General features: G+C 41.5%; 1 protein-coding gene across 2 annotated transcripts in view; it reads right to left on the bottom strand.

Moving 5' to 3' along the window:
• HDGFL3 (HDGF like 3) overlaps positions 1 to 16,752 on the bottom strand; it is a 75,896-nt gene that overhangs the window by 18,683 nt on the left and 40,461 nt on the right. For both annotated transcript variants that reach the window (XM_046009495.1, XM_046009496.1), the window contains exons 2-4: positions 6,973 to 7,049; positions 769 to 907; positions 273 to 431 (exon numbers count right to left, since the gene is read on the bottom strand). In XM_046009495.1, coding sequence (XP_045865451.1) covers positions 273 to 431; positions 769 to 907; positions 6,973 to 7,049 — 375 coding nt within the window. The remainder of the gene's footprint in view (positions 1 to 272; positions 432 to 768; positions 908 to 6,972; positions 7,050 to 16,752) is intronic.

The following is a 16,752-nucleotide window of genomic DNA, read 5'->3' as shown; positions in this document are numbered from 1 at the left end:
AAAACTGGGGCGCCTGGGTGGCTCAGTGGTTTAAGCCGCTGCCTTCGGCTCAGGTCATGATCTCAGGGTCCTGGGATCGAGCCCCACATAGGGCTCTCTGCTTGGCGGGGAGCTTGCTTCCCTCTCACTCTCTCTGCCTGCCTCTCTGCCTACTTGTGATCTCTCTCTGTCAAATAAATAAATAAAATCTTTAAAAAAAAAAAAAAGAATCATCTAAAACCTTAAAGAATATGCACATAACATTGGAAACAATGGAAAAGGTTCTCAGTCACCTTTGAAGTGTAGGACTTTTTCCGTTTGGAGCCTGCTTTTTCATTCTTTCTTTTGCCTTTTCCATCTTCTTCCACTCTTTCGCCTTCCTCCTCACTGCTTGCGTCTGCAGTGTTCCCGCCTTCTCCCTCAGTTTCTGAGGAGCTCTGCTGCTGAATTGCCTAAGAAATAGCAAGAGATTGGCTAATTACATTTTTGCAAAAAATAGTAAAGAATGCAGACTGTGAAAAGAATCGTTCTATTTTAACCTGAAAAGGTTCAGCTTACTCTTAAGATTTTCAAAATCAAGCACTGTCAACTTCAATTTTTCCGTGACCACTTGACTTGAACCCTCTTGGGTAACAGAATTATATTTAATCCAAAATGTTACTGGAGATAAAAAGAATTCTGATTTCAAATAGATGGAGGGTAACTACCAGTACAAAGGACATGTAAGAAAGACCCCAAAGAGAGTTAAAAACCAAAGAAATGAGATCTAACAACGAAGCAAATCATTACCTGGTACCCAGTAAACTTCACTCCTGGGTTATTCTCTATTTCCCACAGTCCTTCATTAAATCCTTTCCGCTTGTTTGACTTTCCAAACTTGTCTTTGTATTCCTTATATGGAAAAAGGTCTTTCGGACCTAAAAATGCACTGCAGAGATAGATTAGAAATAAAATTGATACTCTGACCTTCAAATACAAACTATTTTTAATATCAATATCAACTAAGATGTCACAGTCTATTTTAGTAAACAAATCAAAAGTATACATGAACCTTCTGAGTTGGGCACACATCATAAAACAGATTACAGATAAATATATAAGGCGCCTGGGTGGCTCAGTCGGTTAAGTGTCTGCCTTCGGCTCAGGTCATGATCTCAGGGTCCTGGGACGCAGCCCCGCATTGGGCTCATCCACTCGGCCGGGGGCCTGCTTCCTCCCCCGCCTCTCTGTCTGGCACCCCCGGGCCCCGGCTCGTACTCTTGCTCTCTCTCTAATAAATACAATCTTAAAAAGTTTATAAATATACTTCTAGGCAGAAAAAAATGGCTGGCTATATAAGCCAGCAACTCTAGACCATGTAACTTGGATTTTACTTTTAAATTAGCAAATCATTTTTTGTTTTAAAACTTTCAGTTACGCACAGAGTTTTAAAGATGTCCAAATGTTGACCACTTATATCATCACCTTAAACTAAGACTTTTTAATGTTAATCTTCCATAGGTAAGGGTTTTGTGAGATTTACAGTAAAAATATAAACACGAGTTTTAAATAGTGACTTTAACTCTATATGTCACATTAGTATATTTATTCACTATTATTTCGATAAATTAAAAAATCATTTCAGTGGTTAATGAGGCACAAACAAAAGTCAGATGTAGCAAACATAGAATGTTATGCAATTTAAGCTTTTTAAAAAAATTAATTTATTTATTTGACAGATCACAAGTAGGCAGAGAGGCAGGCAGAGAGAGGAGGAAGCAGGCTCCCTGCTGAGCAGAGAGCCCGATGCAGGGCTCGATGCTAGGATCCTGGGGTCATGACCCAAGCTGAAAACAGAGGCTTTAACCCACTGAGCCACCCAGGCGCCCCTTAAGCTTTATCCTAATTTAATCATAACCAGAAAAAGAAAATGAGTTCGGGCAAATCCGGGGCTGGCTAAGAGACCAGAGCATTCAGACCAGAGTCTTCAGTATCTCCTACAACATATCAAGCTGGCGAATGAGACAGGAGAGGCCCACATCCTGGTGGACACCCAAAAAGCCTACATTTCAAATCGAGATTCAGAGACCCTTCCGCCCGACAGACCTGACCGAACACCCGTGAAGGGTCAGGCCCTGCTGCCGGGCTGTGGATTCCGCGGGGACAAGCGGATGAGCACCTCTGCGCTCACGGAGCACACGTGCTAGGAGAGCGAGCAGGGTTTGGACAGACACAGAGAGCAGAAAGCACGGCCAACATAAAGAATGCAGAGAAGGGGGACGGCAAAGCTGGGGGTGCCGTGTGGTCGCTTCAGATACACGGATCGAGGAAGGCCTCCCTGGCCCGGGAGGTGAGGAAGCAGGCCGGGCAGTGTTCCGGGGACAGGGGCACATTTAAGGAAGAGTGAGTATGACAGGCCCCGAGGTGGAAGTGCCTGCCGTGCTGAGGAAACGAAGAGGCCAGCGTGGCTAGAGGAAGAGCAGGATGAGAGCAGGTCTGAGAGGGGACTGGCCGGGGGTACAGAGTACGTGGGGCCTTGAAGGCCGCTATTGAGGCTCAGTCAGATGAGCAATCATGAAAGGTCTGAGAAGACACGTGACGATTTGTGTTTTAACAGGATCATTTCGGCGGCTGAGCTGAAAAGAGACCGAACAAGTGGGCACTAGGGTAGAAGCAGGGGGACCCGTCAGTGCCCCGGAGTGACGAAAGTGACTCGGGCCAGGGTGTGCAGGGTGCAGTGGGCAAGGGGCTGCTGGATTCTGATCTCGTGCTCGTGAAAGAGCCACCGTGACTATTACTGGGCTGGACATGCCATGGGAGAGAAAGGAAGGAGGCGAGGCTGTCTCCGCAGCGCCAGGCTGGGAAATGAGAACAGAGCGGCAGTTACCGAACCGAACGATTTTTGAGAGAACAAGACTTAAAGGTGAAAAGCTCAGTTTGAGATGTTAGGTTTGAAACCCTGGTTTGACATCCGTGAGGAGGTCAAGTAGGCAGCTGGAGACGTGATTCTGGAACTCAGAGGAAAGGTCTGAGCTGGAGACATCAAAGCTCTGAGAGGCTCTGAGAGGTGAGGTAACAGTGTACTGTCCATCTTTATCGATTCCATTTTCTGGGCCATCTTCTCGGGTCCCCTCCCTCTTCAGGAGCTTTGTACTATCGCTTGATGTCAGTGCTCAATAAACTTTGTTTCCCACCAAAATATATGTATTTTATACATACATATATATTCCATTTTCTGACTGGGTCTTAGTACTGATCTCCTCATTGCCTAGCTGATCAAAAATTTCAATTTGACAAAAATATCTGGGGAAGCTTTCTGACCCCAACCACCAAAACTCCCTTGACCTTTAATTGCTTGGTCAACATGATTCTATCTCATTGAATCCAGACATAACTCATTAGGTTACTGGACATTTTAATTGAAGTCGTCACGGTCTTGTGTGACAAATGGAACATGAGAAAAGAAATGGACTTTAGGTACGTCCTTTTGACTTTCTGATAAGTTTGTCAGGCCTTATTAGACTATGGTTTTGACCTTCCCTCAGCAACGGACTCCGCGTGGAGGAATTAGCTGTGGGCGAGGCTGCTGAGGGCCCATGAGCTGCCGCTGCTAACCAGAGCTTGCCTGTGCTTTTCTGAGGCAGGGCTCATGGTTCCAGTGGCCATCGCAGCTGCGGCCAGACACAAGAGCCCTGAAGGAACTGTCCTATAACAACATATTTTTGACACACAACCTTGTTTCCCCTAGATTATAGAAAGATAATTCTGCACATCAAATTTTCTCCCAACTGGTTAGCGGCCCCGCATGCTTCACAAGTCTTAAAGTGTGGGCCAGGAAACAAAACCGTTCATAGCTCCATGCTCTGCAGATGATTTCCCTCCAGGCTAAGGCTACCTTGAGAAGTGTCCGAACTAAACCTGCTGGGCTATTACATGGCAGAGAGTGGGGGCTTCGACGACCTGTCTGTCTGGGTACCAGAATAAATTCAAGGCGATGTTCTGAGGAAACCTCTAGTCTGCTTGGGGGTGCTCCTCTGGCTGACCAGCACACTGCTTTCTTGTGAACTTCCTCACCTTTCCTATACTTTTCACCCTTTCCTTTATGTCATTTTAATTTAATTTCACCCATCAACGATTATTTTAAACACTGACCATTGGCCAGGCACTGTGCTGGGCACCGTGCCCACAGGAGTAAGCCACCCCCACACCATCTCCGCCTCCGCAGAGAGACTGAACACTGGCTATGTGCCCGGCATACAGCCTCAGGCTCGGAGCACCTAATACCTAATACACACTCTGCTGAAACTTGAACTCATGGCTGGTTTTGTGAAGTTCATTTTCCTCCAGAGGTCTAAAAATCTACCTCTGAATGATCAAACCAGCAAAAAACTCACATATGGACTGTGTGATACTTCTTGGTAGCAGAACCACATTCACTGAACTGAGGCCTGGAATGAAGCCACTGGCTTCCATTAAGGACGCTGTAAAAAACCGTGCTGTGAAACCCTTCACACTGCTCACTGGAATGATCCTATTACATTCACCAGCAATACACCAGGTGGCAAGCTCTTTAGTTCTACAGTGCATTAAGGAATGCCTAGAAAATGTTTACTAAGTAAATACAAGTGACCACATAATGTCAGTAAATGGTTGATTTGTCCTATATAGTGGAAATGTGATAATCTTTTTTATTAAAGCCTGCCTGGTCCCAGGGATACCATTCAATCATTTGGAAATAGGTCCTAGAGAAAAAGCACAGTAATGGTATAGATGTAAACTGGAGACAGGAATGGAGCAAATAGAAAAATAGTATCATAAAGCCCTTTACACTTATTATAGGTAAAACATTAATCTCTAAGCTTTCTAGCAATCTCTATGGAAGAAAACATGGTAATGGTGCATAGTATGTACATAGTGTCTTTTTTTTTAAGATTTTATTTATTTATTTGACACACAGAGATCACAAGTAGGCAGAGAGGCAGACAGAGGAAGAGGGGGAAGCATGTCCCCACTGAGCAGGGAGCCTGGTGTGGGGCTCGATCCCAGGATCCTGAGATCATGATCTGAGCCGAAGGCAGACGCCTAACGACTGAGCCACCCAGGCGCCCCTACACAGTGTTTTTTTTTGATAAAAACAAAAGAAAATAAAACCAACTTTCTGAAAGAAACAAAACTATGTCTCACATGAAGCCAAGAAATAAATATGTCTTAAGGGCCTTTGGTCTCCTAGCTAGCTCTCTTTCTTTTTTAAATTTTTGTTTTAATTTTTTTAAAGATTTTATTTATTTATTTATTTATTTATTTATTTATTTTTAAGATTTTATTTATTTATTTGACAGATAGAGATCACAAGTAGGGAGAGAGGCAGGCAGAGAGAGAGAGAGAGGAGGAAGCAGGCTCCCTGCCAAGCAGAGAGCCCGATGCGGGGCTCGATCCCAGGACCCTGGGATCATGACCTGAGCCGAAGGCAGAGGCTTTAACCCACTGAGCCACCCAGGCGCCCCAAGATTTTATTTATTTTTATTGAGAGAGAGAGAGCGAGCATGAATTCGGGGAGGGACAGAGGGAGATGGAGAGAGAGAATCTCTAGCAGACTCCACGGCGAGCACGGAGCCCGATGCAGGGCTCGATTTCACGACCCTGAGATCATGACCAAGCTGAAATCAAGTCAGACGGTCAACCAGCTGAGCCACCCAGGCGCCCCGTGGCTAGCTCTTTCCAGGTAAGAATGAAGATGTCAAAGTGGCAGAGACCGCAAGCTAAGAAGTTCACGCCTGGCCCTACTACTTCAAATGAACACAAGGGAGAGGGCCCTGAACCTGAAGACTAAGAGACAGTGTTTAGCTTTCCGCCACATCTGCAGTTCCTACTCCACTCTGTCCTTGCTCTGACGGACCACAAACATTTCCATTGTGTCAAGCCTGCCAACCGTCTCCTAGTATCTACTGTCTTCTTTCTTTTTATTAATGGATTACTCCTTCCAATTGTTTCCCCATTAAGAGTTGCCCAGCGGGCGGCTGATTTCCCAATTCCTGACAGCAACACGTGGCCACAGGACCCGGTCTGTGCCACTGCACTGAATGCAAGTGTACGTGATATATGCAAATTCCTTGTCATTTCCTTACAGAGAGGTTACCTGTTCTTCATGTTCTCTCTTTTCCCCTTCCCTCTACCTGTAAGATACACAGATGCTGCTACGCCCCGTTTCGTTTGTTTGGTTTAAATAAGCAGACAGGAGCAACACTCCAGGCAACAACAGGACAATGTGACAGAAGGAACCTGGGTCCCTGGAGCACAGTAGTAGTCTACTGACCTCCATCTACCTGCCTATCTCTGGATTGTTTCAGAGAAAGAATTTTCTGTATTATTTGAGACACTGCATTTTCAGGTTCCTTTATTTAGCAGTTTAGCCTGTATTCTAACCAATGCAATTTAAAAACCTTATTAAGGTGGTATGTTTGCTTCAGGGTTCAACAAAATCAAAGAGCCTGAGACAACATAACTTTGTTGTACAATATATAAATGGATGAAGTTTCTCTAAAAGGAAACGTACAAGAGCAACAGAAGAAATTTACTGTGAGTAGTAAGGCGATACCCTAGAACTTAAGCGTCCTAAAGGAGATTCAGGGTGATATCCAACATTTACAGAGAAATAACATTCGAAAGCAGAATCAATGAAAAATCTTCACATTAAGAAAAATAAATTATTGGGCTCCTGGGTGGCTCCGTGGGTTAAGCCTCTGCCTTCAGCTCAGGTGGGATCGAGCCCCACATTGGGCTCTCTGCTCAGCGGGGAGCCTGCTTCCCCCTCTCCCTCTGCCTACTTGTGATCTCTGTCAAATAAATAAACAAAATCATAAAAAAAAAAATAAAAATACATTATTAAGCTTGGTAATTTTATATAATTGTGATCCTTTTAATAACATATAAAATGTCATAGAACAGGTATAAACATCGTAGTCTAGTAGAGCCAAATTAGAGTTGCTGAAGCTTTAAGTTGTTTTGTTGACTTACGTTTCATGGGTGCCAAAAAAGAAGATAGGATACTTGTTTGCCGGGGGCTTCACAGCTCCCTCTGGGAGTTCATCAATCTGTTAAAAATAAATTTAGTTATTAAATATTCAGTGAAATCATGTAAAACAGCATAAGCATGATATAAACATAGTTCTGATAATTTCAAAATAAAATTATTCTTATTAACATCCCAATAATTTTTCTTTTTTGAATCTTACAAATGATTCCAAAGTTCCTATTTGGCCCACCATGAGGAGAGTAACACTGTAAATCGATTATAACCATTATAATACATAACCAGGAGCCAAAACTACTCATTTCCTTTGACTCGATAGAATTGCTGCTGGGAATCTGTCCTAGTGAAATAGTCAAAAAGAGTAGTGTTGAGAACAAAAAACCCAAAAGATACACCTTTTGGAGATGACAGTGAATTTTTACACACACGCACCCAGAAACGTGCTACAAGATAAAGAATTATTATGGGAAATTAACTCATGAGATATATTGTCATTAAAAATTATCATCTCTTGCCCGGACTTTTGCAAGTCTCCCTTACCACCCACTTAAGCTAGAATTACCTTTTAAAATTTCATTTTATTTTTTAAATAGCCTCCACCCCGGTGTGGAGCCCAACATGGGGCTTAAACTCATGACCCTGAGATCATGACCCGCGCTGAGATCAAGAGTCTGATGCCCAACTGACTGAGCCACTCCGGAGCCCTTAGCATTACCTCCTATTTATTTTTATTTTTAAATATTTTATTTATTTATTTGTCAGAGGGACAGACTGAGAGAGAGCAAGCAAGCAGAAGCAGGGGCAGCGGCAGGCAGAGGGAGAAGCAGGCTCCCCGCTGAGCAAGGAGCCCAACACAGGACACGATCCCAGGACCCTGGAATCAGAACCTGAGCCAAATGCAGACGCTTAACCGACTGAGCCACCCAGGTGTCCCTAGAAACCTTTTAAAACAGACATTTGATTATCTCACTTTCTTGCTTCAAATCCTTCTATAACTTTTCATTGCTTATAGCATTCTTAACTGTGCATATGAAACCTCTGGAACTTTTAAAAAAATATACTTCGGGGGTGCCTGGGTGGCTCAGTTAAGTGTCTGCCTTTGGCTCAGGTCAGGTCATGATCTCAGGGTGCTGGGATCGAACCCCACATCGAGCTCTCCTCCTGCGGCCTGCCTGCAGCTCCTCCTGCTTGTGATCTCTAATAAATCAATAAAATCTCAAAATATACATATTATATATATATATATACACACACACACACTGCAGTCCTCCCCCAGGGGCCTACTGATTCCTACATATAGCCGGGGCTGAGGTCCTCTAGTGAGATAAAGTTGAAACCCTTCAGCTATTATATACTTATACATCCGGAATTCCTTACAGTGTGTCAGGACATGGTCCTTGCCTCACAAATCTCCATCTGCGGCCCAGCCTTGCCTCTGAACTCCTATGACTCTGACAGGATTACACGGACCTGCAGGCAGGAAACCTCCGAGGTCTACAAACCACTTCCATTCACAGGTCCTCCAAGCAGCTCAAGCTGAAGGAAGCCTATGAAGAGGAGAAGGGGCCCAACTGCAGTCCAGAGAGCAAGAGGCAGGCCGTGGAGCCGGTCCCCCGAGGAGCTGTGCAGGCCCCTCACTCACACGCGGCGGCAGCCTGGGGAGGACACCAGCACACGCTCACCCGGAACGAGGAAGCCCGTGTCAGAACAGACACCGTGTGTGCGGAGGAAAGGGGAACTTTGAGTCTCGAACCTGTAACGTCCTGCTTCTGATTTCAACTGCGACATCAAAGGTATCACCTCATCTCTTGGGGCCTTGACTTTCACATCTGTAACATGAGGCGGCTGCACTTGGCGACCTCTCGGTTTCCTTCAAGTCCTGAAACACCACGGCTTGTCTAAAACGGAACTAACTTCTTTTGAATCTGTTTTTCTCAATCTTAATTACTGGTATAATCTGTTACTAAGAAAGAAACCATCTTTTTATTATCTCCTCAAGTCCTATATTCAGTTTTTCATCTAATTCTCCCAGATCAGCTCCGGAAATGTCTCTCAAATTGATCACCACTCCCATTAGGAAATTTAGTTCCCTGAACAAGTTCTCATGATCTTTCAACAAGGCCGCTATAGCGGGCCTTCTAAGTATCTCCTTGTCTCCAGGCTTCCCCCCGACCCCACCCCGTTATATTCAATACTGCCCTACAAAGACAGTTTAAAATGAATTAATTTAATTTGAACCAATTCACTAAACATTCGCTTATATGTGTGTGGTAATATATGGTAAAAACCATAATTTTATGGGGCGCCTGGGTGGCTCAGTGGATTAAGCCTCTGCCTTTGGCTCAAGTCATGATCTCAGGGTCCTGGGATCGAGCCCCGCATCGGGCTCTCTGCTCAGCGGGGAGCCTGCTTCCCCCTCTCTCTGCCTGCCTCTCTGCCTACTTGCAATCTCTCTGTCAAATACACACATAAAATCTTTAAAAAAATTTTTTCCCATCTTAACCATTTTTAAATGTACAGTACAGTAGCAGCAATATTCATTGTTGTGACATAGATCTCCAAAAAGTGAATTAGCTGTACTTTGAATGGACCAAAAAATGGAACTTACAATGGAAATACATGTTAAATATGCGGTGGGCATACTGTTTTGTCACTCTTATAAAAAAACTGAAAGTATACAATTTAAAAAGAAATCTTTTAAAACCTTCTTTCCAACAAAAATACAACTTTTGGTTAAACTCTTGCTATAATGTTACATAAGTAGCATCTACTGCAGAGGTCACAAAGTGATGGCCCTTGGGCCATTTTTGGCCTGAAAATAAATTTTGTTTGGCTCATACAGAGTTTTTTTTTTTTTAACTGAATTAGTTACCAACACTTTAAAACAGGAAGATTCACATTAAAATCCACGTTAATAGCTTCTGTCAAAAAAATATAAAAGACGGGGATAAGCAAGAATTCCCACAAGGCGACAGTTTGCCAACATTTTCAACGGTTGCCACCTTTAGACAAAGTATGTGCCCTCAAGTGTGTTTATTACACGCCCACCGCTTTCTAGATAATGTAAATGCTTGTGTTCCTTATTTATATTGTTTACCTGGTCCCTTGGAATATGTGAGTCTGTGTCCCTGTAATAAACACTGTCAAAAACAGCATAACCGGCCTTACCACCAGGAAGCTGTTACTCACTGCATTTTATTGAGAATCTTTGTTTTTAACTCTTCTGAAAATTAAGACTTTGGCAATTCTGGAGTAACAAGTTGTTCAAGTAGATACGTCTTCCTGAACTAATTCAAAAATATGCCGCCCAGGCACTGTTTTTTGGCTCCCATAGTGAATGGCAAGTGGCTACACGACTTTATCTTCAGAGTTTGTTTTTCTCTACTGTTTCTGTTTTCCCGACTTTGTACTTTGTATTTTTACTTTTGTTTCTGGTTCTTGGCTACGTTTGGTTTTGATTCTGGTTTGTACACAGCCAAATGTTATGCCCCATTGCAGGATGATGGTAACCTCTTGCCTTTGGGAATGACATGGCAAAAAAAATCTGGTGTATTAGTGTTTTCGTTTGCAGAAGAATGTCTGGCTTCTATTAGAAAGAAGAAAAGCTCTTTGGAGACCTAGATCAGTGAATGTGTGTGTTCTGTGCCTCCTTTAACCTGGACCTGAAGCTGTAGACCTGAAGCCACAAGCTCTCTGTGTTTGTACTTGACAGTACCAACCTCTCCTTTTGTGATTTTGAAGCATTTTTCTACCCCAAAAAAGGGTCTTAACAAATTATATATAATTTTCTTAAACTAAAAGAGCTCTTTTTATTGGTTTGCAGATACTAATATGACTTACAAAAATGTGATATAAAGGGAAAAAATATAAAAATATACATATTACATAAATATTAGGTTTCTTTATATTATATTCATATATAATATGAAGGAATATAAAATATAATATAAACCTAAGAATCCTCAGGAGAAAAAAAAGTGAATGTACAGTACATTCAATATGGTAGCTTTATTGTTCTTTATTTGTCTGCTTTGATCATTAGAGAGACACTCAGGGATGTCACTTAGAGGCTTGGTCTTGAAGTCCCTTGAAGTCTACAGGTCTACAGCCCTACGGGAGGGAGGCAACCTCTTATTCCTAGAAAACCTAAGAGTTTCATCCCTGGACCTTCACCCTTAGTGTTTCCGAGGGACTCATTAGAAATGCTAGTTCTCATTCCAGAATCCTAACCAACTGACTTAGACACCTTGGAAGTTAAGCCAAAGAATCGAATCAGTGTTTTAAGAAGCCTCCAGCTGATTCTGAATTACACTGTAAGAGTTCTAGCCTCTTGCTGTGGTTCCTGCGGGTGGACACCTTCATTTCTTGTGATTAATACAAGTCTCACTTTATCTGCAGGGCCTCTGCACTGAGACTGCAAAAATGCACCAATGCACGATTGTTTTCCTAATGCTTTAAAATGTATAAAATGTTAACATTTCTGTTTTTTATTAAAGGAGTACTGTATTATGTTCAATGTGGTGACCATCCAAGAAAAAAATCCTTCTCACAGAAACTGATAGGTCAGAGGCATCTATATAACAAATCCAAATTTAAGTAATCAAAGTGAACAAATCAGACCGGTGATAATTTTGGTGTAAAAACAACTTTGCGTAGGATTTTATCACTGTAGAATGTGATATAAATAAATGTTTTATTTTCTTAAGTAAAATTTGGGTTGGTTTTCTCATGAAGACACTAATTACATTGGAACTTCTTAAACAGGTCTACTGATATCAAGCTAATATTACTTCCATATAATGTTAAAAATTAAGGAAAACGTAAATGAATTACATTCCTGACAAGTTTTTCTATATCAATGATTATATTCTGTGGTATGTTAGATTACACATAATTTCTTAAAAGTAAACTTTAGGACATTGGACTAGTATCATATTGAATTAACTAATGGATAATCTTTGTATTCTTGAATAATTTCTACATAAAATAAAATACTGAAACATTGGTAATGAGTGGTTTTAAAATATACAGGATTTAAACTTTTATATGTTATGTGGTGACGATTTTTGCTAGTCTAAGAAGACAGAGAAAGGATATGTGTGTTATGTTTGCCTGTGAGCTTTGACGGTTTGTTAAAACACTTATATATGACAATAATCCCTCAAGTATCTGACTGTCTGTGAAAGAGAGGTTAGTTACTTTAGTTAAATAGTAAATAAGGGGGTGGTGCCTGGGTGATTCAGTTGGTTAAGAGTGTGTGTTTGGCTCAGGTCACAGTCCCAGGGTCGTGGGATGGAACCCTATGTCAAGTTCTTTGCTCAGTGGGATCCTGCTTCTCTCTCTCCCCCTGCCTGCAGCTCCCCCTGCTTGTGCTTTCTCTTTGTCAAATAAATAAATAAAATCTTTTTAAAAATTATGAATAAGGGGATTGAGACTATACTAAAAACAATCGTGGCACAGAAGTGCAACCAGGTAGGCAAGGTAATGGGATGTGCTTTGCTTACTAACGGGAAAAGATTAGTTTTGTACTTGAGGTCAAGTGTCTGGGTTGTTCCAGCATGCGGGAGAGGATTAAGAAGGCTAAAACCCAATATTCAAGGAATACTAAAAGCTACAGGTTTGTGGAAAAGAAAGTTTACTTGTGTTGGGACATTATAACTACAAATAGTCTAAAAATATGCAATGAAATATTAAGATGTTGCCAAAGCTGGTTCAGTTTGTTCTTTTTAATTGAACTATAACTGACATACAATATCTTGTTAGTTTCACATGTACATCATATCCATTCAACACTGTTATATATTATGAAATGATCTCCACAGTAAGTCATCAACTGTCATCACACAAAGTGACCAAAATATTAGTGACTCTCTACCTGGTGCTTTACGTTCTCATGACTTGTCACTAAGTTTGTACCCTCAATCCTCTTCACCTATTTGCCTGCCCCATCTCCACCCCTCCCCACTCTCGTAAACAAGTTTCCTCTATCTATGAGTCTCTTCAATTTTATAAGTTTCTGGGTTTTATTCATTTGTTTTTTAGATTCCACATAAAAGTAGAATCATATGGTATTTGTCTTTCTCTGTCTTATTTCACTTATCATAAAACCCTCCAGATCTACCCATGTTGTCACAAATGGCAACGGTTCACTTTTTATGGGCAAGTAATATTCCACTGTATACATACACTGCATCTTCTCTACCCAATCACCTACTGACACACACACTCCATATCTTGGCAATAATAAATGATGCTACAATAAACAGGATGCATAGATCTCTACAAATTGATATTTTCATTTTCTTTGGATAAATACCCAGCAGTGGAATTGCTGGATCATACAGTATTTCTATTTTCAGTTTTTGAGGAACCTCCTTACTGTTTTCCATGGTGACTGCACCGATTTACATTCTTACAACAGGGTATGAGTGTTCCCTCTTTTCCACATCCTTGGCAGCATTTGTTATTCTGTCTTTTTGATATAGCTGGCTCATTTTTAATGACTTATTCATAAGGTTAAAAAGGGTGAGCTTATAAATCCATTAATGTCAAATATAAATTAAGATAAAACAAGAAGTTGGCTTTCTCTGTTAAAATAACAAATTGGGTCTTGGAGTATCCTGTCCCTAACAAGACATGGTAAAGAACAGTCTTCCTTACTCTCAGAATAACTCACGTAGCTAGCAGAGATGCTGTATTTCACTAGACTTACCCTAGTAACTTCCTAGAATTTATACTGTCATATCCTTAAATTTGTTTTTAAACAAACAAAAGTTCCTTGCTAAAGAATTATGCTCTTTAAAAAAAAAAAAAACCAGGTTACCATCTTCCATGTTCACATAAAACATATTGTCATTATTCATTATTTTCCAATATCTAAGTTCCTATCTTAATCAAGGGATCAGATGTTCTCTGAGAACTGTCGTGATGTCGCTGAGATCACAGTACTTCCGGGAAACAAACTGCTGCGCTCAGACTGTGGTGTAAGACCCAAAGCTCCACATCGCCAGCCCTCCAAATGATGAAAACAAGGCAACCACCGTCTTCCGTGGGCGCCCCACTCTCTTGACACTACAAAGCCCACCTCCCACTGCCCCTGGCTGTTCACTCTACTCCTCAGTGCAACCCCCACATGGCCCTGTATGGCACGCGGTGTCCTCTTCCTCTCGGATGTGAGTTCATGTAATTAATAAGCTGCGGCCTCCTTCATCTGTCCGGTGATGTGTGTTGAGACACTCCCATAACCATATGGTAGGAATCCCTCTCTCAGCAACAGGGTGAACAGGAGGGTATGAAAACCCAGGAACCAAAATTAGGGGAACTGAATCAGGAGACTAGGGGTAAGGGGCTCCACACTGGTAGCTTACTGGTTCCGTTCACTGTAGTCCACACAGCAGTCAGGGGTTGGGGTACAAGGGTCCTAAGAGCCAGAAGGGTAGGCAAACACACTCAACCTCCCTCCTTCAGCAATGCTTTTTCTCTCAGAAGTGCCCTTGGCCCATTCCCTTACTTTGTTCAAATCTCTGCTCATATACTACCTCATCAGAGAGACTTCCTTACAACCCAATTAAAAATAGCACCTCTCTGGGACACCCGGGTGGCTCAGTTGGTTAAGCGTTCACCTTCGAGGGTCCTGGGATCGAGTTCCACATCGGGCTTCTTGCTTCGCGGGGAGTCTGCTTCTCCCTCTGCCTGCTGCTCTCACTGCTTGGACTCACTCGTGCATGCTCTCACTCTCTCTCACAAAGAAATAAATAAAATCTTAGAAGAATAAAAAAGAAAATAATCTCTGTGCAGGGGAAACGTGTTCTTTACACAGTAGCCCAAATGCCTAAAACAGTGCCTGATACATGCATAATAAATACCCCTTGAGGACCAAGGTTTCCTTATTGACTTAGGACATGAAGAAGCCTACACTCACACATGGAGAGAATTAGTGATTCCAACTACAATGGAGATGAGAAAGCATATCATGGAACACTTTCAATAACAGATTACTAAGAAAAAACTATTCTGAGGTTATAGAATAAAGAAGTCTCCACGCTTAAGAAAACAAAATAGGAATGACAAGCAAACTTGTCTCTGAGTATGCCAATAAAGACTTGAGGGGCTAGCAGAAAAGAATAATGAAAAGAATAGAGAAAAAAAGACTATTTTAGGTATCAAAGTGTATACAATGAAGTTAAATTACAGAGGGGAAAAAAACTTGTGATGTTATTCTAAAAATGGCTTTAGATAGAGTTCTACAAACAGATTTACCGCAGGGTGAAACGAGGAAAGCGCGTTACAGAACACAGAAATGTGCACAAGATAAAGGGGAAAGAATTCTTAAAATGTGACTAAATTTGGCTTAATAAACAGGTTATTCATCAATTTAATAGTTGAAAATAACACTCTGTTAAAGAATCACAAGCATGACTATATGGAAATCGTTCCCAAAATAACAATTCAAAAAAATCTCTAGAAAAGCAGTCCCTAATAACTTAAAGTTATTACATACTTCATACATACATACATACATACATACATACATACTTAAAGTATGTAAAAACCATCACCTCTTAGTTGACAGAGCAATTTCATAGACATTTTGTTTTTTACTCCACAGAACTTTGGAAAACCTGGTAATTTTATCTTTAAAAGAATTATAAGTAATTTTGAGAGGTCGTGATATACTCAGAATGCAGTGCTTTTAACCTTGTGGTAGGCTCTCTCGGGGGCAGGCTGGACGACTAACTGCAGACCCTCATTAGGACTGCTGATTCTGGAGATGGGGCATGTGCTGGGTATTAACTCATCCCTCATCCTCATGGTACTTAGGGAAGGCCAGTCTCTGACAACTGGAAAAACTCAGGTTCTAAAAAGGAAGGGATTTGGTTTATGACTGTCACAGAAGATCTTCACTTAAGCCTCCAGGTCCTCTTTTTTTTTTTTTTTTTTTTTTTTTAATTTCAGAAGTCACATTTTAAACTGAAATGTCTAAAAATATGGCATAGTCCTTCATCTCCCTCAGTCCCCACAGTCTTCTAAGCAACTATCCACATGGGTTCAATTTTGAAAGGGTATGAAATACACTTGTTTTTTAGGTTTCACTTTTATTGAGGTAAAAATTTATATATAGTGAATTATACTGACCTTAAATGAATAAGAATTTGATACATCATAGACCTATAGAACCCATCCTAATCAAGTATGTAACACTGTCAGCTCAGAAAGCCCCCTCACCCTCCCTACCAGTTACTGCAGGCCCACCAAAGACAACCACTTTCCGGATTTCTGTCACCAGACATCAGTTTTGCCTGTTTCTCAACTTAAAATTTAAAAAAAATAATAAAAATTTTAAAAAGGGAAGAAATCTTTGTTACGGGCCTCTTCTGCTTAATGTGTTCTTGTTGTTGTTGTTCTTCATTTTTTAAGATTGATCTATTTATTTTCGAAAGGGAGAGAGTGAGAGAGAGTACAAGTGGGAGAGACAGAGGGTGAGTGAAACTCAAGCGGAATCCACACCAAGCTTGGACCCTAACACGGGGCTTGATCCCATGACCTGAGCCGGAGCCGGCAGTTGCCTGCTTAACCAACTGCGCCACCCAGGCACCCATTCAATGCGTTTTTGAGACGACTTCGCATTATTTAAGCCGTTTGTTCTTTTATACTACCAAGTAGTCTTCCACTACACCCATTCCCCCGAGGGTGTACTGACGGGACATTTGTATTGTTTCCAGGTCTGGCTACTGTGAATGAAACTGCTATACACATTCTTGCAC

The sequence above is a fragment of the Meles meles genome, chromosome 6 (assembly GCF_922984935.1).
Source record: "Meles meles chromosome 6, mMelMel3.1 paternal haplotype, whole genome shotgun sequence".
Taxonomy (NCBI): Eukaryota; Metazoa; Chordata; class Mammalia; order Carnivora; family Mustelidae; genus Meles; species Meles meles.
The sequence above is the reverse complement of the archived record's forward strand: the minus strand, read 5'-3'. Positions and strand labels throughout refer to the sequence as shown.